The sequence below is a fragment of the Gorilla gorilla genome, chromosome X (assembly GCF_029281585.2).
Source record: "Gorilla gorilla gorilla isolate KB3781 chromosome X, NHGRI_mGorGor1-v2.1_pri, whole genome shotgun sequence".
Lineage (NCBI taxonomy): Eukaryota > Metazoa > Chordata > Mammalia > Primates > Hominidae > Gorilla > Gorilla gorilla.
In genome coordinates, this window is record NC_073247.2 from 161152344 (window position 1) to 161178279 (window position 25936).

The 25936-nt window shown below is 51.8% G+C and overlaps 1 protein-coding gene across 9 annotated transcripts; it reads left to right on the forward strand.

The window, feature by feature from the left end:
• Nucleotides 1–6333: 6333 nt before the first annotated feature.
• On the forward strand, nt 6334–17070 carry EOLA1 (endothelium and lymphocyte associated ASCH domain 1). 9 transcript variants are annotated; one of them, XM_063703334.1, is made up of 6 exons: nt 6334–6649; nt 7565–7612; nt 10911–11043; nt 11311–11426; nt 12282–12460; nt 14943–17070. In XM_063703334.1, exons 1-6 carry the CDS (start codon nt 6592–6594, stop codon nt 14991–14993), a joined length of 585 nt encoding a protein of 194 aa, XP_063559404.1. In that variant the 5' UTR covers nt 6334–6591; the 3' UTR covers nt 14994–17070. The 9 variants fall into 9 exon arrangements, with proteins under 9 accessions (XP_063559404.1, XP_063559405.1, XP_030861721.2 ...); XM_063703335.1 differs by having other exon boundaries at nt 6348–6649; nt 14966–17070; XM_063703336.1 differs by having other exon boundaries at nt 6470–6852; nt 7565–7631; nt 11145–11426.
• Nucleotides 17071–25936: the final 8866 nt, after the last annotated feature.

The following is a 25936-nucleotide window of genomic DNA, read 5'->3' on the forward strand; positions in this document are numbered from 1 at the left end:
CTTTCTTCCTCCACCTCTCCTCTTCCTCCAAATCTCCTTCCCTTCCTCTCCTTCTCCTCCTCCTCTGCTCCTCCTCTCGTCCTCTCCTCTTCCTCCACCTCTCCTCCTTCCCTCCCTCCTCCTCCTATTTCTCTCTTTCTCCCTTCCTCCCCGTCCTCCCCCCTCCTCCTCTCCTTCTCCTCTTTTCTTTCACTCCTCCTCCTCTCCTCCTCTTCTCCTTCTCCTGTTCTTTTCTCTTCCTCCTCCCCCCTCCTCCCTCTCCTCTCCTTTTCTCCTCCTCTTTCTCATTTCCTCCTCTCCTCGACCTCCTCTCCTCCACATCTGCCTCTCCTCCTTCTGTCCTTCTCCTCTCCTCCTACTCCCCCCTCCTCCTCCTCCTTACTCTTCTAGTCCTCTTCCTCTTCTTCCTTCTTTGCTGCTCCTCCTCCTCTTCTCCATCTCCTCCTCTCCTCCTTCTTCTCTTTTCTGTGTCCTCCTCTCCTCCTTCTTCTCTTTTCTGTGTCCTCCTCTCCTCCTTCTTCTCTTTTCTGTGTCCTCCTCTCCTCCTTCACCTCTTGTCCTTGGTCTCATCTCCTCCTCTCCTTCTCCTCCTCCTTCCCTCCTTCAACCCGCTCCCTCTCTTCCCCCTCCTTCTCCTCTTTTCTTCCCTCCTCCTCCCCTCCAGCTCCTATTCCTCCACTTTACCTCTCTCCTCCTCCTACATCGCACATTCGCACGACCCTGTGAGAGTCAGGGCAGAAAAGGAAAGCTAAAAGGCGGACAAATGAGTGCAAGAGAGCAAAAAAGGGAACCCTCTCTAATCTAATGGGCAGGGCACTGGACGCATGCGAGCACCTCCTCCTTGGGGGAGAGGTCACAGCCTCCAGATGGAGGGGCAGTGGGACACTCCATGATCTCTGGGGTTACTTACAATTTGGAGTGCTTAGGTGAATACTGAGTCCAAAACAGCCCTGCAAAGAGACAGAAGAACAAGCCCCTGTGTGGACGAGGTCTCTGAAATACAAAAAGCCAACATGGGGTTAGAGGCAGAATTCAGAAAGAGCTCCTACAACTCCATACCAACAAGGCAAATGACTCAATAGAAAAATGGGCAAGCCAGGCACGGTGGCTTACGCCTGTAATCCCAGCACTTTGGGAGGCCGAGGTGGGTGGATCACCTGAGGTCGAAGTTCGAGACCAGTCCAACCAACAAGGAGAAACCCCATCTCTACTAAAAATACAAACTTAGCCAGGCATGGTGGCGCATACCTGTAATCCCAGCACTCAGGAGGCTGAGGAAGGAGAATTGCTTGAGCCCAGAAGGCAGAGGTTGTGGTGAGCCAAGATTGCACCAGCCTGGGCAACAAGAGCAAAACTCCATCTAAAAAAAAAAATGAAAAAGAAAGAAAGAAAAAGAAAAATGGGCAAAAGCCATTTCCTAGACAAGGAAAGCAGGCTGACCAAAAAGCATCTGAAGGGAAACCATGAATCAGGGTCAAAGCGGTCCCAGACTGGCCGTGCCCCGGAACACTAGGCAGGATCAAACGTCAACCGTCTCCAGAGAAGGGCAACTTCCTCCTGGGCCTCAGAGTCAAAAAAGCACAGCGAGGGGAGGTGGCTGCACTCTGGAAAGTGTCAGTGGGGAGGCAAAGGAAGAGGAAGGGGGTGACAGGCTCAGAAAATAGGAGTCGCTGCACGGAAATTAGGCTGAGCAAAAAGAATGCTTCTCTAGGGGAGCATGTGGGCAGAAGAGAGGGACTGTGCAGCCGGGGATGCTGAGCACAGAGAGGGAAGGTGATGGCAAATTCGCAAGGGACAGCTCTAGCCAGGGAGGCTAGCCTGCCATGGAGGGAGAGGACAGAGCAGGAGAGGGCAGGGTTGGGGGCAGGGGTGGGGGGGCAGGGTAGGGTAGGGTAGGGAAGTGGGGAGAGGGAAGGGGAGGGGAGGGGAAGGGATGGGAGGGGAAGGAAGGGGAGGCAAGGCTCAGAAGGCCACCGGGATGGACAGGGAGCTCTGCAGGGAGCTCCCTGGTGATGAGGAAGGAAGGAAGACCTGAGCGGGGGCTGTGGTTTCAGGAAGGAGGAAGTATCCTGGGGGAGGCAGGCAGAGGATACAGTCAGCTGCAAAGCAAGATCTTTGGAAAAGGCAAGGACTTCCTAAAAGAGATATGATGTGTGGCACGATACGCATGCAAGCAAGGCCTGAAGAAGCAAGCAGAACTTGAGGAAACACACCGCTGGCCCCAGGAGTGGGGGTCAGTTGAGTGTGTGCTACTGGGGTGCAGCCAGGCACAGTGGTTTCAAGGGAGCAAGGAACCCAAGAAGGCCCCGCATGTCTGCAGTTGGCTGACTATTGCCCGGGACTCCAGAGCATCCATGGAGGGCCCCACAGGGGAAGGCAAGAGCAGGACGGGTCTCCGGAGGTGAAGGCCAACCTGACCTGCTAAGAGACAAGAAGAGAGGGAGGGGAAAGTCTTATTCCTGCCAGGACATTGTTAATGGAAGGAGTGAGGAGGCAGCAGGTGAAGAGAGTGTGGCATGGAAGGCAGAAATCAGAGCGTTTTTGGGTCTGGTGCTGACCTGCTACTGGGAATGAAAATCAAGACTCAGGTGCATTCTGGTCCCTTTCTCAGGGTTAGCCGAACACCACCCGCATCCCTGCCTGGCCTGTTGATGCCATTCTTCTTAGGCCCACTCACCGCTGCAGCTGCTTTACTTGCACTTCCTCTCCTCATCCGACCACAGATCAGACCTCTGCTGCTTGCTGCCGCCCAGGGAGCGTGTGCACCTATGTGCGCATTGCACCCCACTGCCCAGCACACCCAGGAGTGAGAGTGAGGAGCAGCTGGGAGAGTTGGAAAAGGGAGCCCTTATGTGGCCACCAAGGGCTTCCCTGCTAGCAGCCACACGGTGGCTATCCAGCTCATTATGCGAGTTCTAGTTCTTCAAACAAGAGGCCACGGGAGGAGCAACAGCAACCCACCATCCCAGGGATCCTCATTCATGATTTGAAACCACTCCCAGCAGGTTCTGGGGTGTTCGGCAGAAGCTGGCAACCATTCTTGGGGGGAAGGAACCCAGGAGGGGATGCTAGCATGCATAGGAATTGGAACTGGTGATCTGAAGGTCCCCTGCAGCCCTACGGCCTACATCCCATAAAGAGGGACCCTCTCCTCCTCACCTCATCTCCAGCATTCCTGCTTCCTCGAGCTTCTCCAGGGAGAAGTAGGCGCATCTCACTAGAAAAAACAAGAAAGCAGCCCTTTGCTCATTCAACACTTACTAAGCAGATACTGTGCCCTGGGCACCCAGTTTCAGAAATGAGTAAAACACCGGCCTTGCCTTCAAGGAACTCAAGAGACCCTGCGGCAGCCACAGACTCTTACAGAGCAATTACCACCCTGGGTTGCAAGAGCCTAACGTGGGGTGGGGACGGGGGAGGTACAAAATGCTATCAGAGCTGGAGACGAAAGTCTCTAACACTTCGGGTGGGCCTGTGAAGGTGACGTTAAAATTGTGCCTTGAAGGAGGCCAGGAGCGCACCAGGACAAGGCCATGGGAACCGCCGGTGCAAAGCAGGGAGACCTGGAACAGCAGGCTGGTGGGGACCAGTGACTAAACAGCACAGCGTGAACCCAAAGAGTGTTCGGCTCAAGGGTGGGGAGAGCTGAGCCGACTCCCTGAACTGCTAGGACTTAAACGTGAGAAGGCCCGGCAGCGTTTTCACTAGAGGATTGCTGGGGACAGATTTGTGACTTAGAAACTGAGCCGATGGAATGCGGACGACAGACCTGAGGGAAGAAAGACAGAGGCCTCCAGGTTGGTCAGGACGCTCATGGAACAGTGCAGGCTCCAGACCACGAGGCCTGAATTCTGGAAGTAGCAGTGGGGATGCAGGACGAGGAGCCGTTTTGTCTCATCAGGCACTCCAGAGGCAGGGACCCAGAACTTGGTTATGAAGTCAATGCGGGAGACTAGATAAGGGGAGGGACAGAGGAGTAAAGCATGGCAGCACTACAGAACCTGAGCCCGTGACTGAGATAGAGAAGAGAGTTTGAAAAGCAAGTTTGCCAGGGAAGTTGGGCTGTGTGCTGGGAGACTTAGGTCGGAGGAGGCAAGACATTAAGAGTGGGGATGTTTCTCATCACCTGCAAAAGAGGCGTTAAAAAACGGTCCCTCTGGACCCCACTGGCAGGCACTGACGAGCGGCTAGGACACAGGAGAGCAGGCCTGGGGGGCTCAGCCCTCCAAGACTCAGCCTAGAGCTGCATGGACCCCAGTCAAGTGTTCCCGCCCTTCTTGCTGCTTCTGTGCCCTCTGGGGGTAGACACTGGAGGTGCAGTTAGGTCGCTGCGGGCAAGTTTGGACTCTTGCCTAAGGGTGCATCACAGAAGGGCCTCAGCTCCCTCCCCCAACTCCATCCACAGCTCCACCCCTAGCTTTTCCTCCTGCAAGTCCGTCCCCAACTTCTCCTCTTGCAGCTCCGCCCAAACTGCTCCGCCCACAGCTCCACCCCAGCTGTTCTGCCCCCCTGCTCCTCCTCCCTCAGCTCCGCCCCAGCTGTTCCTCCCACAGTTCCGCCCCCAGCTCCTCCTCCCGCAGCTCCGCCCCAGCTGTTCCGACGCCAGCCCCTGCTCCACCCGGCACTTAACCATTTCCGCCCATAGCTCTTTCCCACAACTACGCCCTCCTCTTGCAGGCGGCTCCTCCAGAAGCTCTGACCTAGTCCCCGCTGCAGCCACAGCCCCAGCTTCTTTCCCCCAGCTCCTCCTCCCACAGCTCTTTCCCACTGCCCCGCCCTGCTACCCCTTCATCACCGCTCCCAGCTCCGCCTCCTCTAGCCCCGTCTCGCTTCTCCTACCCCTCTGCCCACCCCAACAACCTTTCAGCTCTTTCCTCCAGCTCTGCACTAACTCCTCCCCCGCCATTCTCACCAGACAGCCTTGGTGCAGCTTGGCTCCTCCTTCTCCAGCTCTTTCCCGAAGCCCCGCCCCATCTGCTCCCACAGTGCTTTGCCACAGCCTCGCCCTGCTCCTCCTCCAGGAACGCCCGGCTTTCCCTCAGCTCCACCCTGCAGCTGAGCTGTGCACCAGGCCCTCCCACAGAGCTTTCTCGTGATTCCACCCTACACCTCCCCAAGCCGCCGCTCCCCTAAGCTGGTTCTCAGGAGTCCGCGGAGTCCTCCCGCAGCTGTTCCTCGCTCAATTCTCCCACTGCCCCGGCCTGCTCCTCACACCACTGATTGCAAAGCCCCGACCCCAGACCCTCCCAAGTGGTTTCTCTCGGCCCGGCCCTACCCCGCCCCTCCAGCGGCTGCTTCCAAGGCCCCGCCCCCAGCCCATCCTCAGCGGTTTCTCTCAGCCCCACCCTGCTCCACCTGCGGTTGGTTAAAAGGCCCCGCCCCCAGCCGCTCCCCAGTGGTTTCGCTCAGACCCGCCCTGCCCCGAACCCCGCCCTGCTTCTCCCGCGGCTGCCTCCGAAGCCCCGCCCCCGCGGTTTCTCTCAGCCCCGCCCCGCGCCGAGCCCCGCCTCTCCCCATCTCCTCCGTGTTTCTCCTGGGGGTGCTTCCAAAGCCCCGCCCCCAGCACCCCCCTCAGCGGTTTCTCTCAGCCCGGTCCAACCCTTTTCTGAGCCCCGCCCTGTTTCTCCTGTGGCTGCGTCCAAACCCCACCCCCAGCCCCACCCCAGAGGTTCCCCTCGGCCCTGCCCCGCCCCCCCAGCCCCGCTTCTCCAATGGCTGTTTTCAAAGCCCCGCCCCCCCAGCCCCTCCCCGGCAGTTCCCTCAGCCCCGCCCCACCCCTCCCCGAGCCCCAGCCCCACCCCTCCCCGAACCCCGCCCCGCCCCACCCCTCCCCCAGCCCTGCCCTGCTTCTCCAGCACCAGCTTCCAAAGCCCCGCCCCCAACCCCTCCCCACTGGTTTCTTTCAGCCCCACCTTCCTCCTCTCACCAGCCACCTCCCTCCCCGCGCTGGTTCTCAGTAGTCCGCGAGCTCCTCCTGCAGCCTCTCCTCGCCCAGATCGCCCATAGCCCCGCCCACAATAGTTTCTCTCAGCCCCACCCCGCCCCCCTCGAGTCCCCGCCCCATCCCCTCAAGTCCCCGCCCCATCCCCTCAAGTCCCCGCCCCACTCTCAACCCCGCCCCAGCGGTTTCCTCACTCCCGCCCTTCCCCTCCCCCAGCTCCGCCCTCCTCCTCTCAGCCCCGCCCCCAGCCCCTCCCCATTGGTTTCTCCCAGTTCCTTCCTGCTGGTCTCGCAGCTCTGGGCTTAAAAATCCTGCCTGGTGGCCTCGTCCCGCCCCTCCTCTTCCTCCCTCCGGTTCCTTTTCCTCCTTCCGGTTCTTGGTCCAGGCTGCCAGTCTCGAGCTCCCCGGCCTTGTCCTGGTTGGCTGGCGCGGGACAGGATCCGGCAAACTGAACAGCGTCTCCTTGTGGCAAGTGCGTGCGTACGTGCGTGACGACGTCACTGCGTGGCTTCGTGAATACGTGGCTTCCTAGCGATTTGGCGGTGTATAGGCATGGCTGAATACGTGCCTCCTGCGTACGTGCGTGGTGTACGTACGTGCGTGATTACTCGCACACGTACGTTCCTCATGAAAGGGACGACGGGAGCTGCATGAAAGCCGAAGAGTTATGGACCGCTAGCATCTGTCACTGGCCACCGGTTTCCGGGAGTAAGCGGCAGCTACCTTACAGCCCTAACACGAGCCGGGCGCTCTCTCTTCTCACCGCGGCCCACGTCTCCTCGCTGGCTCCGGTGGCCTCGCTGGGTCGCGAGGAGGCGGAGGACTGTTCTCTGAGGCCAAAAGCCAGAGTCGGCCCTGAACGCCCACGACTCTCAGGGTCCGGAGACCGTGAGACCGGCCGCGGCTGAAAGGTACCAGGGCCCCTGATGCCGGAGCCCGTGTGCTCGGCCCTCTTGCGGACGGTACCTGCGGGCTGGGGTTTCTTTCCCCTGGGTTTCGGTCAGGGAACCCGTGCGGGGCGCGCCCGAAGCGCCCTTTCGTGTCCCTTGCTCTCCCCAGGGTCTCGGCCCCCCTCGTTTTAAGCGCATGTACCCGCGACGTGCGTCTGCAAGTGCTGCTCCACACACAGCGGCCCCATCTCGGCCCGGTCTTCCCTGCCTCCCGCTTGGCCCCTGTGCTGTAAGCTCGCCTGGACCCCAGGCCGGGCGGTGCATAGCTCTGTGGCCTGTGATCCCGTGCTCAGCATGACCTAACCAGAATTAAGCAGTGGACAATGGGATTTAGGCCCCTCAGACCCTCGCCCGATGACAGTGGGAGGGGAAGTGTGATTTTTCTCCCCTCGGATGGAGCGTGCTCAGCTGTAGGAATGTGACTCAACTTGCTGAAATGATTTTCTGCTCTGCGGGCTGGTGCACCCTGTGACCCAGACAGGTGTGGAGGGTCCCACCGCTCTGATCAGCAGAACCAAACCGTGAGTGAGGTGCACATGTGTTACTCTTAGGACCGGCCCTCCCAGCTCTTGGTTTCCAGTGCCTGCTGAGTAGAAGACCTTCGTAGGGCCATTAACCAGCTTTGCTGGCTTTCATTTAATGACCTTTCCTCTTTATCTTCCTTGTTGTGCAGGTAAAGAAACTAAGTGGAAGAGTGTTTCCTCCTCTGGCCGTAAAGCAGGTACTCTCTGCAGCACCAGGTAGGAGGGGACTCAACCCCCTTCTTGCCTTTTCAGTTACATCAGTTGCTACTAGGGATTCCACACACACACAGTTGGCGTTTGTTGTGATTTTGTGGTGATGACGAGAAAAGGGTTGGCTAAGAAACTGGGCGGCAGAAAAGAGGCAAACATTCACTGTAGCCATGTATCCCGATGGAAGTGGCCAGGCCCTGTGGGGGACATTCAGCCTCCGTCAGAAGTAATCCAGAACCAAGGAACCTGGTTATCTTTGGTCACTCATCAGAAGAATAATCATGCTCGGGGCCACAAGTGTGTGAGGAAATGGCACCATGGATGGGTTGGTGGAGGGTACACGGGTGAGTCTTTGTGGAAAGTCATTTGCTGGCAGATATCAGCATCTTAGATGGGCGTGCCAGGCGGCCGAGGCATTTCCTTCAGCATGTCTTCACACAGCGAGTGTTAGAGGTAATGTCATTTCTAGTGGCAAAAGTGGGAAGCAACTTGTAACTCTCCATCAGTGGAGGAATGGTCAGGCAAATTATGAGACGACCAACAATGGGATATCACCCAGGCAGTGAAAAACAAGGTAGATGAAGATTGTCAGGTGGAAAGAATGGGCTTGATGTGCTGTCAAATGGCAAACTCGTGCCCTAGCCTGTGCAGATGTGTTGGGAACAGCAGTTTGCCAAGATGGCTGAAACAAAGGACCATAAAGGGGCTGGCTTAAACAACAGACAATCATTGTCTCGCAGTTCTGGAGGATGGAAGTCTGAAATCAAAGTGGTGGCCGGGTTCGTTTGTTCTGTGGGCTGTGAAAGACAATCTGGTCTGTCCCTTTCTCTTAGCTGCAGGCGGCTGGCCGGCAATCTTTGGCACTCATTAGCTTGTAGAAGCATCTCCCTTATCTCTGCGTTTATCTTCTCATGGTGTTCTCCCTGTGTGCATGACTGTTTCTCAAATCCCCCTTTTCATAAGGACGCCAGCCACATTGGATGCGGGTCCGCCCTGATGGCTTCAGTCTCACTTGATTGCCTCTGTAATGACTCTGTTTTTGTATATAAGGCCACATTTTGAGGTGCTGGGGTTTAGGACTTCAACATACGCATTTTAAGAGGACACTGCAACCCATCACAACTGACAAAGGCTCTGAGGTAGAAACAAGCTTGGCATGTTCCCTCAGAGGATGGAAGGCCTGTGTGGCTTCAGGTGGTGAATAAAGGGGAGAGGAGAGGACGTGGCTGGGGTGGGAAACCAGATCAGGAGGGACCTTGAGTGCCCTGAGAGGAAGTGTGGATTCTGTGCTAGTTGGGGCAGGGAGCCCTTGAAAGGTTTCAGTAGAGGAGTGACATAATCTCATTGTCCCTGTACCAAGATCATTCCGATGGCAGTGTGGTCACAAGAGTGCAGAGGACAAGTGCTGAGGCGGGGGTGGGGGTGCTATCAGGAGACTTCTTCAGAAGGCAGGGGGTTTTAGGGGATTGGATTGGGATTGTGGCCATAGAGATTATGGAAAGGGATCAGATTCAGTGTCGGTTTTGGACACAGTGCCACGGGATGTGGGCCGCAGATGTGGGAAAGAAAGGCAGGGCAGAGAGCAGCTAGGTCTGGGGCAGGAACACTGTAGCTGGTGATGCCACTCACAGAGGTGGAAGGGAGGTGGACTTGGTGGTGATGGTTGGGGTCCTGAGTATGTACGGGCCTGTCCACCTAAGGCTGAGTCTGAAGGGGGGTGGCCTGCACCACGGGATTCAGAGCAGGACGGTGAGCAACGTGGGGGTCCCAGAAGGAGGGAAGGAGTGTGCCCAGCCATGCTGGGGCTGCTGAGCATGGACTAAGATGAAGACAGGACTGGCATGAGGCCGGCCATGGGTGCTTGTGGGGATAGGTCAGTCAGTGGAGTGGGTGGTGGGGGGGTGGGGAATAAAGGGAGAAAGGTGGGGGTGGGGGCAGAAGGTTCAGAGAGGAAGTAGAGACTGCGCATGTAGACAGCTCTTCTGAGGTCTCGGCTGTTCAGGGTTGAAGAGAAGGGAGGCAGAGCGGGAGGCGCGCGTGTGCTCAGAGTAGGGATGCTGAGCGAGCATAGATGGTGGCTGGTGGCACCCAGGGCCCGGAGTGAGCCAGAGGAGCAGGGTCCAGAGCACAGCAGGCAACCAGCTCGGCTGAGGCAGCTCACCCCAGAGACGGGAGAAAAGCAGGAGATCTGGAGCTCAGAAGGCTGCAGTGCAGATTGGGAAAGGAGTGAATACCAGGCAGCTTTGGCCCTATCAGGGCTTTGTCTCATGAGGATGGGTATATTTTCTTAAAATCATAGAGCGTACTAGAGGTTGCGTTTATGTGTTGAAAGGAAGGACAGAGAGAGGAGTAGGGGCAGCTCAAGGGTGGAGTTCAGGGCCAGGGGGCGGGGCCACAGGCCTGAGGGGTGAGGGCAGCCACTATTTCTGACTGTTCTGTTAGGTGCCACGTACTGGTCTGGGTGCTCTTGGTGCCTTATCTCCCATCCTCACAGCCATGTGGAAACTGAGGCATCTCAAGAGTCTATGACTGGGCTGAGGTTCTGGTTTCAAGCCCAGGGTTCCTTCCAAGGCACAGGGCTGTCCTCCATGCAAGAGGAGGGGACCCTCTCCCAAGCCACACACGCAGGAGGCTGGGCAAGAGTTGTGGGAAGTCAGAGCCCGTGTGACTGTGGGCTGGTGCCTCATTCTCCTCAGCCATAGAGTGGGCCTCACAGTACCACTGACCCTGCTGGGTTACTTGAAGATTCAATTTGATGATCCGAGGATCATGCCATCCCAGAGGCTGGCACGTGGAAGGCATGTGTGTGGGGTTGCCAGTTGTTCTGATTATCATTCTTCTTTTCTCAGCTCAGATTAGGACAGGGGCGTCTGCTGACAGTGGAGAGCAGTGGTGGGGGAAGGGGCTTGAGGAAGGTGGCACCCAGAGGGGTGGAGAGGAGATGTCTGACTGAGGGCCATCTGAGGTCACGGTGCATCCTGAGGACAGAGCTGAGATTGGATGTCAACGATGTGGGCTCAGCAGCCCTGGAGTAGGAGCTGGGAAGGTCAGTGCCTTGGTGGCGGCAGGGCCAGGGCGCTGAGAGTATTGGCAGGGCACAGCAGGGGAAAGGGAAGAGAAGCAGAGCGTGGGACTGTCCCTCTGTGCTGGAAGAGGGCTAACACCAGCCCCGACTCTCCACTCTGGCTAGGCCGAGGGGGCCCTCTGTCCTCTGTGTTGCCCTAGGGCTCGGTGACCTCTGTCATAGCACTGACCACATGCTGTCCTGCCTGTGCCTTCCTCTAGCTGTCCCCGCCCTACTCCGGACCGCCCCAAAGACTCCATGGGATGGACCTGAGTCAGCCGAATCCCAGCCCCTTCCCTTGGGCCTGCTGTGGTGCTCGACATCAGTGACAGATGGAAGCAGCAGACCATCAAGGTCAGTGCGATTTAGGCCACCTGAGAGACACGGGGGGAAGGTCAGGCCACTGCCCATGAGCTTGGAGGGCTGGCGTGTGATGCGCTTCTGTGCTTCCGCAGGCCACGGGAGGCCCGGGGCGCTTGCGAAGATGAAGTTTGGCTGCCTCTCCTTCCGGCAGCCTTATGCTGGCTTTGTCTTAAATGGAATCAAGACTGTGGAGACGCGCTGGCGTCCCCTGCTGAGCAGCCAGCGGAACTGTACCATCGCCATCCACATTGCTCACAGGGACTGGGAAGGCGATGCCTGGCGGGAGCTGCTGGTGGAGAGACTCGGGATGACTCCTGCTCAGATTCAGGCCTTGCTCAGGGAAGGGGAAAAGTTTGGTCGAGGAGTGATAGCGGGTAAGTGACAATGTACCAAATGCGCAGACAACGCCTAGGGCTGCCGCCCAAGATCTTGCTTGGGGATTTGGGGGCTTCTCTTGTCGTCTGAACTGATTGGCGTGTATAACACAGTTTCCTTTGGCAACACACCTTCAAAGGGGCGGCAAGGACCTTGGGCTGGGGGTTGGTATGGCTGGCTTCCGCAAGCTCTGGTAAACCATTTCTCCACTCTGGGCCTCAGTTCCTGTTTCTGATCTCAGTGAGAAGCCTGGTCAGGGCCATGTGCATGTGGTGTTTGTGGTGTTTGGCTGTGTGTGTTTGCGCATACATGTGTGAGTGCACATGTGTGGCAGAGACCATGAAAAGCAGCCCAGCCCACCAAATGGGTCAGGTGGCCTCTAGAATTGGGCTGCCTGCCTGGCTTCATGAACCTGCCCCAGCCCCACCACTCACAGCATCCTGGGAAAGTCCCCTAACCTCTAGGTGACTGAGGCCTGACATCAGCACCTGTCCCCTGGTGACCTGCTCAGGCATCACCTGTAGCTTCCCAGGCAGTGGCTGGTGCCCTTCCAATCTGCAACCGCTGCCCTCAGAAGTCTGGCTTGGACCTGCCTCTTACTTGTGTGGCTTCATGAGGACAAGGCCCTCTCCTCTGCCTTTCTGGAGCCCTCCCCCTGCCTCTCCCAGCGTTTCCTGAATGGGGTTTGGTTCGTTATCAAAGCTACGGAAGAAGGACTTGACTCCCTTCTTGTCATTTTGCTGATGCCGTCTTACTCTCTATTGATTGTGACTTTGAGTAACTGTGTTGTCACATGGGCAGGCCTTGGGCTATGGAAGTGAAAGGCATTCATGTGTATCTCTCTTTGTGTACAGGACTCGTTGACATTGGGGAAACTTTGCAGTGCCCCGAAGACTTAACTCCCGATGAGGTTGTGGAACTAGAAAATCAAGCTGTACTGACCAACCTGAAGCAGAAGTACCTGACTGTGATTTCAAACCCCAGGTGGTTACTGGAGCCCATACCTAGGAAAGGAGGCAAGGATGTATTCCAGGTAGACATCCCAGAGCACCTGATCCCTTTGGGGCATGAAGTGTGACAAGTGTGGGCTCCTGAAAGGAATGTTCCAGAGAAACCAGCTAAATCATGACACCTTCAATTTGCCATCATGACGCAGACCTGTATACATTAGGTTAAATCTGAATTTCCACTGCTTTGGAGAGGCCCACCCACTAAGCACTGTGCATGTAAACAGGTTTCTTTGCTCAGATGAAGGAAGTAGGGGGTGGGGCTTTCCTTGTGTGATGCCTCTTTAGGCACACAGGCAATGTCTCAAGTACTTTGACCTTAGGGTAGAAGGCAAAGCTGCCAGTAAATGTCTCAGCATTCCTGCTAATTTTGGTCCTGCTAGTTTCTGGATTGTACAAATAAATGTGTTGTAGATGACTGGTTAGTGTTTGAGGCTTCGTTCTATGTTTTCTCCTGATTTGTTCTGGTCAAAACTCATCAAATGTGTAACTAGCATCCAGGCGACATTACAGAAAGTCTGGGACCTGGCACTGAATGTTTGCCTGGTAGTGACTAGCCGTTAATCAACCGACTCATCCAGGATGAAGAGGACGTCAGACTTAGAGCAGCTGTCTGTCCTTTCAGGTTACTCTCACTCTTGTGAAAGTGTCTGTCAGTTTCTGAAGCATGTGTGTTACCTGCATCACACAGCTACTTCCTATCCTAGCAATACATCCAAAATACAGCTCTAGTAGAGTGAGGTTAACTTGGAAATGTGATCAGTAGTGTTGTTTTATTTTGTAGTAATTTTTTTTTTTTTTTTTTTTTTGGTGATTTAACAAAGTTTCTAGTTGTTATCCATGAGAATGATGGGCATTTCCCCCCAGGTATTGACTGCAGTGGCCCTTCTCTTCTGAGCCAGGATGTTATGGTGGTTGTACATCCCATGGCAGATGGGGTGGCCTGACTTTCAAGTGGGCCTCTTTGGAGGCCCCTGGATGCTAGGCTAGGGATGCTGAGCTGCTGACCAGACACTTCCTGGCAACACTGGGAGGGACCCATGAGGAAACAATCTCCTGTTTGAAGATACAGGAAGATATTGCCGGAATCAGGAGTCTATTCTTTCTCCTGACCAGCAGGCCAGTCTCAGGGGACCAGGTCTTCCTGAGCTTGGCCTCGACACTTCCTAGCAACATCCTTTGCTGAGTGTGTGAAAATGCTGCTTCTCCAAATAAACGAGGACAATGGGGACCACAGCCTGTCTTGGACAGGATTTCCAGCCTCCCCTGGTTTCTGCCAATGAGATGTATATAATATAGAAGGTTAAAAAAAACACAGACAACAGTTCTCATTTAAATTGTTTATTATTTATTTCCATGGAATTTTGTTTTTCTTTATTAAGACCAAAAATGTGTTTCTCATTAGAAAATGGCAACTTTTATGGGCCATTAGTGGCCTGTGAGTTCACGAACTTGCAGTGTTTCTGAACTGTTCACAGAGTCTACACTTGTAATCTGAGGAGCCTTCCTACTCCTCCTCATTGTCAGAGGGCTCATTTGGAGACATGACTGAGAGGGAGGCCAACAGAGCGTAGTAACAGATATTGTACAAAGACATTACACTACCATTATCTGAGTAAACCAGACTACTAAGAATCCCTGTGCCTTCCATCCAGGTAGTAGCCGAAGATGTAAATGTGACATTCCCAGAGGTGCCCTCCCAACTTGGGCCATTAGGTTCCTGAGGGGGCCCATTTCCCAGGGGATGCCTAGTGGCACTCTTCTTGGACCACATGCCAGAGCGCCTGAAGGACTGGGTGCCACTGGGTCCCTGAACACTGGGGGCTCCCTGCTGACGCATTTTGATTGCTGCTTTCCTGGCATTGATGTGATAGATACGTAGGGAGCGTCTTGTAGCTACCAGATTCTTTCTCTTTGGAGTTGGGACACGGGTCGCTTGCTGAGCGGTGTTTCTGAGGGCATCCTTTCTCTGGATATTCTCCAGGAGCCTGGGCTTGTCTCTCTGAAAATTGGAGTTGCAGTAGATCTGAAACAAAATGAAACATGTTAGTTGTTCTGGGATAAATTATTCCTTTCCCACCTCTCAAAATTATGATTTTGTTTTGCAATGGAGAAAAGAATGCTTTAAGTGGCAGCAAGTGTGGTTATGCTCTACAGCATGACCTGACTAAAGATAAACAATTCATAGATCAAGGCAGTAATATATAAATAGCATGGATTTTGATATTAAACTGCAACCCCGTAGAGGTAATATGCAGGTCTGCAAAATATGATGCTCACATTATCTCTAAGGGGGTTGTAGTTTAATATCAAAATCCATACTTTTTAAGTTCTATACTTTTCATCTTTCAATAAACAATATTTCACATTTTCAAATGCTATCTTTGACACTTAAGCTCTTACAGTATATTATTTAAATTGGTGTCCTATGAAGATATGTTTGAGAAAGAGAGAAAAGGGATTACAGAAATGCTTTCTACTTTACCATCATTTTCTTGTTTCCTGGAGAGTTGCTCGGGCGTGTTTTGCAGAATCCATAGAGGTTCAGCTGGCGAATGAAACTCGTCAAGCGGTCTGTTTTGAAGATCCTCTCTGCACCTCTCCGTTGAAGAACCTCCCTCTGGAAGAGATCCTTGTCGATGATCACGGCGTCTCCATCATCGTTCCAGCTCACAGACTTGAATGTGTCTTCCTCCACAATCGTCCAAAGCTTTCTTGGGAAGGAGAGCCTAAAAAGGTTGTGGTTGTCTTCCACGTTGACCACGCGTTGGTTTCGGTCTTCTGGTGGTGAGTTATCTTGGGAGCCTGGATCTTGGCTCATGGCTTGGTCCTCGTGCCTGTCCAAAACCTCGCTGGAATCTGGATTTGGATCAGGTGAAGAACCAGGTGGGCCCCCGCTTGTTGGCTCTCCACCAACAGATGGGGCCAGCTTGGCTTCATATTCCTGTTCAGTGTTCTGACTCGCCATGGAGCTACACCAGAATCAGGAGCATTTTGTACCCAAGGCCCTTATCACTGTCCTAGCAAGTCCAAAATGCCTTCAGTCAGAGTAGGTGTGCCCAATAAATACTGTCCACAAAATTCTAGAGTCTCGGTATCAGGGCAACCAGTGGCTTAACTCATCATCTGCTGTATTTGTCACATGATGTCACAAAGGTGGCTCTCAGCCAATCTGGAGAGGGGGCCCTGGCCAGGTGTTGCGGGAGTAGACAGGTGGCATGGCCTTCAGCTTCTCCCTTTTCTAAAAGTATAAACAGGCATGGTTCAAGTTCCCAGAAAAGTCTCCCATCTTCTGACAGTCACATTGTGTCATAGGGCCAGGCCCCAGATGAGCTGAGAAACCATGGCTGTATGGCCACTCCCAACCCTGAAGACAGGGGAGGCCATTTGCTGGCTTCTAATTTGCTCAAGAGCCAGCCCCTAGTTATCCCTAGCTTGGGTTTCACCAAGACTGCCTGACTCAGATGGACCCCTCATGGGTGACTGCCTTCAAGGAGATGGTGGTCCCTACCAGGCTGTTTGGCCTGATCTGTGTGGTAGCACCCCTCTTTTCCAATCCCCCCCATCTCCTTCCTGCTTTGGTCTCTTCCAGGTACTCCTAATGATTGGTTGGATGTGCTCCAGTTGGCCCAGATAAAGTGTTTCTTATTCCCCTTGGTCAAGTTGTCCCCAGAGTGGTGCTGTGCCTGAGCATGGTGGGAGCACTCCCCTCACTCCTCTACCACTGTGTTACCCATAGCACCATTTGTGGTTGGATGGCCACATCCTCAGCTGTGCTTTGGAGTGTCCTGTGGAGCTCTGCTTGCCCCTGCATCTCACCCTCTTGCAGATCACAACAGGAGATTACCTTTAGTTTCATTTTTGCCCATAAATACTGTTTTCATTGCCCAAGACACGTTCATTTCTGAGGCCTGCTTTACACAGACTAGCCTAAGAAAAGTTTCTGCTTGTCTAGTTAGACCTGATTAAAGTAATCCAGCACGAAAGTGCCATCATTATGTATTTGAAAACAGATGAGCGTATGAGTGTGTGTTGGGGTGGGCAGGAGGAGGGAGAAAACCCAAATGAAAGCCATGTTCAACCCCAGATGAGAGGATACGACAGTCTTTTTGGTGATACATTTTCTCTAGCCATTAAAGACAACTTTGTTCTTAATATTCACTCTGTATAGGGAGACAGAGTGATACAGTGGAAAGGCCCCAGACTGAAAGGACCCTGGGTCCTTGTCCCACTGAGTAGCACCCTTTGCCCACTCAGGGTCGGCCCTGAGTGCGAAGAGGGTTGGAAGAGGCTCTTCCAAGGTGCTTTTCAATCTCAGGGCTCTCTAGTCCTTCATGGTGCCCCCAGTGCCTGGATGCAGGCTTGGTTCATGGTCACCAAGCTTTTTAAACAGGTTTACAAAGGTTTTGTTCAAGGACTCAGTGTAACCTGTAGGCACACACACTCTGAGGCTAAATATTAAAATAGAGGCCATTGGTGACATCTCTAAATGAGGATCCTTGAGTATTCAATTATACAGCTGGTATCTTTCACTTACATACCAAAGTGCTTTTTCATAGGGGAATTCTTAAGACTGAGAATGACATTTTGTTGTGGCTTTTGCGAACTTATAAACTCTGCTGATTACTTATATAAAGGCTTTTGGCCATTTGGGAGGGGAACGATCATGAAGAAAATTACTAGGGCAACTACACGGTGGCATTCAGCCAAGAGCTGGTATTGATTTGATTTAGTCACACTATGTCATGTGGCTTCTATAGGACCATTAGCGACCATTGTCCTTTGTTTTAAGTCACAGAATGTACACTGGGATTTTGAGTCTAAGACATCAAGCTCCTCTTGTCCCCTGGAGGGAATATTCAGGGCACTGACTTAAGTCTAGTCCGGAAGAGTCATGGTGGGAAATCCAGCCTCCTCCGGCTAAGCCTGCTGAGTCCCCAGAGATGAGCTCTGCAACCTTCAGCAACCATTCAGACATTCTTTATGAGTCACCTGCCACCTGCAAGCCACTTTGAGGAAAATGGCTGGTCTTCTCTTCCATGCTCCAAAAGCCCCTGAGATGGCCCCTCTGCATTGCTGCTTTATGAATAAAATCATCATGGTCAGGTGACCCAAGCAGAGCACAGCTGACTATGGTATGAGGACCAGTGGCCCTGTGGAAAGCGGTCTCAGTGCTGACTCGCTGCAGCTTCTTTGTAGCTATGCAGCAATCAAGAATAGTGCTGAGCTCTTGATGGTGGAACCCCAAGGTATGAGGCCAGCCACAGGCCAAGACTTGCTGTGTAGGCCTTGCCTGTCACATGATCCCCCAGGCCCTCTTCATCCTCCCCGTGGCCTCTCAGGATCTTCTTCCCTGCTGATCTCTCCCGGGCTCCAGGATGTGTCCCTGCAGTTGGTTCATCCCACCCCAGAGGAGTCTTTCTAAACTGCGGCTCGGAACTTGTCAGTTGCTTAGGCACCAACTCCTCACACCTCCAAGGCCTTCCTTTCCCAGCCTCGTTAGCCACTGGGCTGCTCTTTCTCACACACTCAGGTATCCGCCATGCCACCTGCCCTTAACCCTCCTTCACTCAGCATTTGCTTGATGCTGGGTCCTGGGTAAGACAACTCTCAACCTATTGCGGGATCTGGCCAGCAGTCTGCAATGCAACGGTGCTCTCTCTTTGTTCCCAGGTGGATCGGCAGGATGAGAAATAATAGACACACGCAAAACAGCAAAATCTGGGTCCAGGGGGGTCACCGCCTTCTGGTCCCACGGTGCCAACAACGCATTGGATATACTGGCATTTATTATTAAGTTTAGTGAGGGCAGGGGAAGGTTAATGAGGGATTTAGGGTCATTTGATTATGAGGTGAGATGGTCACATGGGGATGAAGTAATTCTTTAACATAACATCTGTATGCAGAAGTACAGTATACAGGGATAAGAATTTATGATATAGTGTGTGCATCAGTAGTTTCTAACAGAGCCTTAAAACAGAAACACAGTCTTTCCATGACCTATGATTAGCAAGATATTAATCAGCAGTAACAGTTGCAGCAAAAGCTGGTTACAAACAATCCATAGAAACAGGATGTGAAGCTAGACAACCGGTTAGACCAGAAATTCTCAGAAGGGAGTATGCCTTAACCCTAAAGAGGCCTAGAAGAGCTGTGGCAAGATGAGGGCGTTTATAGCCCTATCTTATCCATATGGACAGGTGCTCCTCATGCATCCGTTTATAGGCTCTCCACAAGGGTCACATTCCTTTCCCAGAGCTGTGAACATCTGCTTTTCTAGGATAGGAATCTTGGTGATGTGAAACCTCCCTGACTGCACGTCCATTCATAGGCTCTCTGCAGGGGAAAGCACATCACGTGCTGTTGGCTCATTCTGGCAGTCCAACCTGGCATTGTCTTTACACAATCCTGCATGCAATTATGTATTTACAATAATCAGGAGCATTTCATCTTTTATTCCATAGCAGTAGTTTCAGGGGGTCTCCCTACATCAACCTCTGGTTCCCTCTGGTGCTGTTTTCTGAGCACACTGTGAACTTCCTTGCTGGTAAGGGTGCTTGTGCTGCCTCCCCTATGGGAATGCCCTTTTCAACCCAGAAGTCACTCAGCTTGTCAGGGTCCAGGTCACTCCGTGAGGTCAGCTGGCAAGGCTTATTCCCAGGGGCTGGCCCAGCACAGCTCTCCACCATTGGTTGGGTGGATCCTGAACTCCTATGAGGTTGGGCATGTTGATGAGCCATCTCCCCTCTGGACTAAGAGGCCCATGAGGATGGCCGAGACCACAGTGCAAATGTGGCCCTCAATACATGTTGGATGAGGAAAGTTCTATGTCACCAGGAGCTCAGTGGGGTTTAGCATCCTTGGACATGGCTCTACATTAGAACAGTGATAACAGAACAATTATTGTGAGCTCCTATTGAGACAGGAAAATAGGGTCTAGAAACAGGGAACTTAAGGCCACTCTGTGCTAACTTCCTAAAAGAGAAAACACCAGGGTCTGGAGGCAGGAAATCTAAGGCCAACTCACTCTGACTTCCCAAAGCTGGATCAAAAGGAAAATACCTGGGTTTGGGGGCAGGAAACCTAAGGCTGATTAACACAAACTTCCTAAAGCTAAACCAAAAGACAAAAACCCCATCTCTCCATGCTGAGTAACAAAGGATCAGAGGCTACTCTCCCTACAACCATCCCTCTTCCACCACATCTCAGATGGAAAGGGAGGGGAGGGTGCCTTGTTGACCGTGGGCCAAGCAGGGACCATCCCTTCATCTGCATAGGGTGCCAGTTCACCTCAGCCTTTAATTAGCCACAGACCAAATCCTTCATCCAGATAAGGGGTAGTCATTAAGAACCTCAAATGGGGTACTTAAAGCCCAGAAAACTTTGTAACTGGGCCCTTGAGCCACTTGCTCAGACCCGCTCTCACCTTGCAGAGGGCTTTCTCACTTTAATAAATTCCTGCTTTCACTGCTTTGTTCCTGCATTTCATTCCTCTGCTACTTTATGCATTTTGTTCAATTCTTTGTTCAAAACGCCAATGACCTGGACAACTCATAGTCAATCCGCTGTGCTAAGTGCTCTGCTAGTCTGTGTCATTTACTGTGCACACCCATCTCTTGGGTGGATATTAGGAATGAGCCCATTTCTCCAATGAGCGAAGCTAGGCCATGGAGGGGTTGAGCCATGGTGCAGGTTCCGCAGTGAGGAAGCAACAGGGCCAGAATAGGCCCACATGGTCAGACTCTCAGACTTACAACCTTACTCAAGTACAATGAGTGTTCCAATGATCTGAGCAGAAGAAGTTGTCTTTGTAAGCAGAAAATGGCTGAAGAAAGCAAAAACAGAAAACAGAGCGGATTAGTCATTGATATGGTTTGGCTGTTTTGTCCCTCTAAATCTCATGTTGAAATGTGACCTTCAATGTTGGAGGTGGGTTTAGTGGGAGGTGTTTGGGTCATAGAGGTGGATCTCTCATAAATGGTTTGGTGCTGTCCTTGTGGTAATGAGTGAGTTCTCTGTTAGGTACAAACCACCCCAAAGAGCTTCTTGGTACTGCCAACACTCCCCGCAAACCTCCCCGTGCTGCCCACCCTTCCCCCAAACCTTTTTACATTTCCAAGCCCTTATCTAGGCACCGCAGTGAAGCCAGCCTGATAGAAGACTTTACCTATCAGGCCTTGCTGCGATAAAGCAAACCCCAATTACAAACCATCCGGACCCAACAGGGGGAGGTTGTGGGAAGCATAAACAAACTTTACCTACACCCTCCAGTACCATAAACATCACAAGGTGATATGTGGCAGAATTAACCAGCAAACAACCCCGGGATGCAGCCATACCAAAGGACTCCCTCAAACTCCCTGCCCCAATGTAAACCCCCTGTTCTGTAAGCTTGGGACTGCTTTCCTTGACTGTTAAGGGGGCAGCCGACAGGTTAATAAAGGCTTGCCTGAACTTGGGGCTCTCTCTCTCTCGTCCTTTCTCTCGGCTAACCTTACATTCTCACTCTCTAAGTTCACATGAGATCTGGTTGCTTTAAAAAGCCTGGCAGCTCGTTGTTCTCTCTCGCCATGTGATACGCTGATTACCCTTTTGCCTTCTGCCATGACTGCAAGCTTCCTGAGCCCTTACCAGAAGCAGATGCCAGTGCCATGCCTCCTGTACACCCTGCAGAACCATGAGCCAAAATAAACATTTTTCTTTATAAATTACCTAGCCTCAGGTATTCCTTTATAGCAATGCAAAACTGACTAGCATATAAAATTGGTACAGGAGTTGGGTGATGCTATACAGATATCTGAAGATGTGAAAGCAGCTTTGGATCTGGGTAATGGGCAGAGATATCAGAAGATATCAGAAGAAGACAGGAAGATGCAGGAATGTTTCAAACTTGTTGGAGATTTGTTAAGTGGTTTTGACCAAATTGCTGACAGAAATATGGACAATGAAGGCCAGGCTGATGAGGTCTCAGATGGAAATGAGGAATTTACTGGCAAAGGTCACCCTTGTTATATCTTAGCAAAGAACTTGGCTGCACTGGGTCCATGCTCTAGAGATCTGTGGAAGTTTGAACTTAAGGGTGATAAATTAGTGTATCTGGCCAAAGGGATTTCTAAGCAGCAAAGTATTCAAGATGTTCCATGGCTGCTTCTAACAACCTGTCTCAGATGTAGGAGAAAAGGAAAGACTTAAAGTTGGAATTTATAATTAAAAGGGAAGCAGAGCATAAAAGTTTGGAAAATTTGCAGCCTGACCATGTTGTAGGGAAAGAAAGAGCATTTTCGGAGAAGAAACCAAGCAGGATGCTGAGGAACCACTTGCTGGAGAGATTTGCACGACTAAAAGGGAGCCAAGTGCTACTATCTAAAACAACGGGAAAAAGCCCTTGAAGGCATTTCAGAAATCTAGGCCCCTCCCATCCCAGGCCCAGAAGCCTAGTGGGTAAGAATGGTTTTGGGGGCCAAGCCTGGGGCCCTGCTGCTCTCTGTAGCCTTTGGACACTGCTACCTGCATCTGGCTGATCCAGCTCCACCCATGGCTCAAAGTGCCCCAGATACAGTGCAGGCCACTGCCTTGGAGGACACAAGCTATAAGACTTGGTGGCTTCCCCATGGTGTTATGTCTGCAGGAGAACAGAATGCAAGAGTGAAAAAGGCTTGACAGCTTCCACCTAGGTTTCAGAGGATGTATGTGTTGAAAAGCCTGAGTGCCCAGGGAAAAGCCTGCCACAAGGGTAGAGCTCCTACAGAGAGACTCTACTAGAACAGTGCTCATGGAAAATGTGAGGTTGGAGCCCCTGCACAGAGTCCTCATCATGGTACTGCTCAGTGGGATTGTGGGAAGGTGGCTGAGAATGGTAGAGCCACCAGCAGCTTGTACTCTGAACCTGGAAAAGCAACCGGCACTCAACTCCAACCAGTGAGAGTAGCCATGGGAGCTGCACCCGCAGAGCCACAGGGATGGGTATGCACAAGGCCTTGGCATCCCACCCCTTCCATCACTGTGCCCTGGATGCAGAATATGGAGACAAAGGAGATTATTTTGGAGCTCTAAGATTTAATGACAGCCCTGCTGGGTGTCAGACTTGTGTGGTGCCTGTTGCCCCTTTCTTTTGGCTGATTTATCTCTTTTGGAATTGGAATATTTACCCAATGCCTGGATCACCATTGTATCTTGGAAGTAAATAACTTGTTTTTTTATCTTACAGGCTCATAGTTGGAAGAAACGTGCCTTGAGTCTCAGATTTTGGAATTTTGAGTTGATGCTGAAATGAGTTGAGACTTTTGGGGAACTATTGGGAAGGGATGCTTGTATTTTGCAGTGCAAAAAGGATGTGAGATTTGTTGGGGGGTCATGGGCAGAACGAAACAGCTTGGGTATTTTGTGCCCTTCAAATATCATGTTGAAATGTGAACTCCAATGTTGGAGGTGGGCCTAGTGGGAGAGGTGTTTGGGTCATGGGGGTGGGTCCTTTATGAATAACTTGCTGCTGTCCTCACAATAGTGAGTGAGTTCTCTCTGTCTGTGAGTTCACATGAGATCTGGTTATTTAAAAGAGCCTGGCAGCTTCTCCTTTTCTTGCTTGCTCTCTCACTCGCCATGCGATATGCCAGCTCCTCTTTTGCCTTCTGCCATGAATGGAAGCTTCCTGAGCCCTCACAAGAAGGCTATGATGACGCCATGCTTCCTGTACAGCCTGCAGAAATGCGAGTCAAAATGAACCTCTTTTCTTGACAAATTACCCAGCCTCAGGTATTCTTTTATAGCAGTGCAAAAGTGACCAACACAGTCATTTCAAAGTTACTTTCCTTCTAGAGTTAAAGATGAGGGGACACGCTTATAACACTGACTCAGGTTGACTGAATCTTCTGAGTATTTTTGTATTTTTTTTTAATTGGCCCCTTTGAAAGTTCAGTATAATTATGTGGCATTCGGCACAAGTGACCCCATTCTGGTTGGGTCTGGTCAGCCGGGGCTTAGGGAAGGAGGCTAGTCCACAGCAGTGGCATCCCCTGAAGTTTGTTTCACACAGGCCCCTGAGTTAATGAGTCTTTCTAAAGGAGGCTTTGCTTGGTTTGCTTATCAGCCATCTTTCCACTCTTGCTGTAGACAGGGACACCTGGATGCTCATAATTTGCTTTTTTTTTTTGAGACAGAGTCTCGCTCTGTAGCCAGGCTGGAATGCAGTGGTGTGATCTTGGCTCACTGCAACCTCCGCCTTCCAGGTTCAAGTGATTCTCCTGCCTTAGCCTCCCGAGTAACTGGGATTACATGCTGGGATTATGTGCCAGCATGCCCAGCTAATTTTTGTAGTTTTAATAGAGACGGGGTTTCACCATGTTGGGCAGAATGGTCTCGATCTCTTGACCTCGTGGTCCACCCGCCTCAGCCTCCTAAAATGCTGGGATTACGGACGTGAGCCACCACGCCTGGCCATGCACGTTTTTAAAAATTAATTAATTTATCCTATTGCCCTGCTCAGAGTAAAATATGCTGGGTTTTTTTTCTACAGTATCTTAAAAGCCTTTTGTAACAATGTTTGTGAGCAATTGTGTTAAAATTATTCTGAATTAATATCTAATGCTTGAACACACACACTGTGTGTGCGTGTCTGTGTGTGTGTGTTAAACTCAAGTATAGCACATAGAGCCTCTGTAGGTGATAATTCTTGCCTCTTGGGTTCCCTGGAAAAAGGAAGTCCATATGGAAAAGAGAGGCAGTCTCCAGGTAGAGATACATCTTCAGGGATTTTAAAGGAAGTTTTCAGCTTGTGTTCTATAAAAGCACCAAAGGTGACTTGTGTGTATAGCCCCTAGGTTGGAGGAAAGCCTTGCTGGTTTTTCTTTTTCTTTTTCTTTTTACCTTGCTGGTTTTTGCTGGTTTCGTTGCAGCATTTCAGCTCTCCTGCAACAACACTGACATTTCTCTATTGTTTTTCTCCTCCACACTGAGACCTATTGGCTCAGAAGTCCACCAGCATAAAACCCAGATTTTCATACTTCTAAATTGTTTTCAACATAGCTCAACCAGGAAGATTGTTAGGCATTGGAGGCCTTCCTGGCTTTCATACCCTGGTAAACCTCACCCCACATGTGCTAACCATAGATAAGATGGAGCCTTGTGGTTCGAAGACCCCCAAGACACTGTCTAGCTGCTGAGAAACATCACTTAGACCCATAAGCTCCTTCTCCAATTTCCATCTCCCCCAGCAGTTCTCTTGCCTTCCTCCCTATTTGATGGTGATCCCACACCCATAAACTCTAGAGAGTCTTTTGCTCTGAGGATGTCCCCGCTTCTGCTACCCTATCCAAGCACCACCCAATAAAGTTGTCTGTGTGGTACTGCCCCTGGTTGGTCATAGCATTTTTCTTGATCAACCGCCTAATCCTGCACAGTGTGCAATGAACTCTGCTGAACTTGGAGTCTCGCACTTAGAGGTTGATGATTATCTGAGCTGAGGTGTGTGATTTTAGGGCGTCTGTTTGGACTGTTAAACTGATAAGGCCAGAAGGCCTTAGAAAAGCACACCAGGCAGGCTTCTCACTGGGACATGGAATGCTGCTGTTGTCTGGTCTTGAAGCATCTCGGCTTTCCCGCTGCAGTAGAAAACTCTCTGACTGTTTTGGAACCCAGAAGTCACAAATTACAATAGGCTTGTCTCGACTCTAAGCTAAAACCCAAAAATGTCCACTCTGGGCTGTTTCAGACTCATGTCAAGCTGTGCTGAACAGGAAGCAGGCATAGCTCGATGCACTGGAGGGGTCTTTGACCCTGTGATCCTGGTAGGTTTTGAACACCCCACTCTGGAGTTTGAAACTGTCACAGCCTAGATGCTGTCCTGGACTGTCTGCATCTCTTGCAGATGCCCATGATGAGGGGATTGTTCTCTGGTGGGGCCAGCGAGAGTGGAGCTGTTCATGAACACTGTATTTTTGATGTAGACAGGTTGCATTTTTTACTGGTAATGCTGTCAAAAGCTGCACATTGAGGGAGGGCACCCAACAGGAATTGTGATCCCTCTGCCCAATTGTGACAGATCAGTCTTAGACCTTCTCTCTGTGATTTCCACTGCTGGTGACTTGTGTCCAGCGATCCACATTAGTTTCAGTTTGGGAAAGTAGACAGACAGCCTGGCTACTTTCTTTCCTTGCTTCTGGCCTACAAGTCAGGCAGTAGGATTATCAAATGCAGCTGTGCCCAGGGAGGGATTATTAGTTTTTAGATTGTTGTTCTACACTGCTCACTGCATAAATGAGCAGGATGAAAAGGAGTAAACCCATTTTGGAATCTTTTGTAAATGCAGGATTTCTTCCTGACTGCTTCCTAAACATGATGGGCCTTTCTGTTCTCATGATGCTGTATGACAGTGTTTTTCTGTAAAAACAGTGTCATCTCTCTTTCATATAGCCCTGCCAGGCAAGAAGGCCAGGGGGAGGGTAAGAGATGACTGAAGCAATGTAACGCTTTTATTGTTGAGTGGGCCATGCTGATTTCATAAGGAT

What these genes read in the sequence shown, in the direction of transcription:
- EOLA1 (XM_063703334.1), top strand. Translation starts at nt 6,592, where the DNA reads ATGAAAGCCGAAGAGTTATGGACCGCTAGCATCTGTCACTGGCCACCG. An exon ending in CTGGCCACCGGTTTCCGGGA is followed by an intron (nt 6,650 to 7,564) that starts GTAAGCGGCAGC and finishes CTTGTTGTGCAG; the next exon opens with GTAAAGAAACTAAGTGGAAG. An exon ending in TGGTCGAGGAGTGATAGCGG is followed by an intron (nt 11,427 to 12,281) that starts GTAAGTGACAAT and finishes CTTTGTGTACAG; the next exon opens with GACTCGTTGACATTGGGGAA.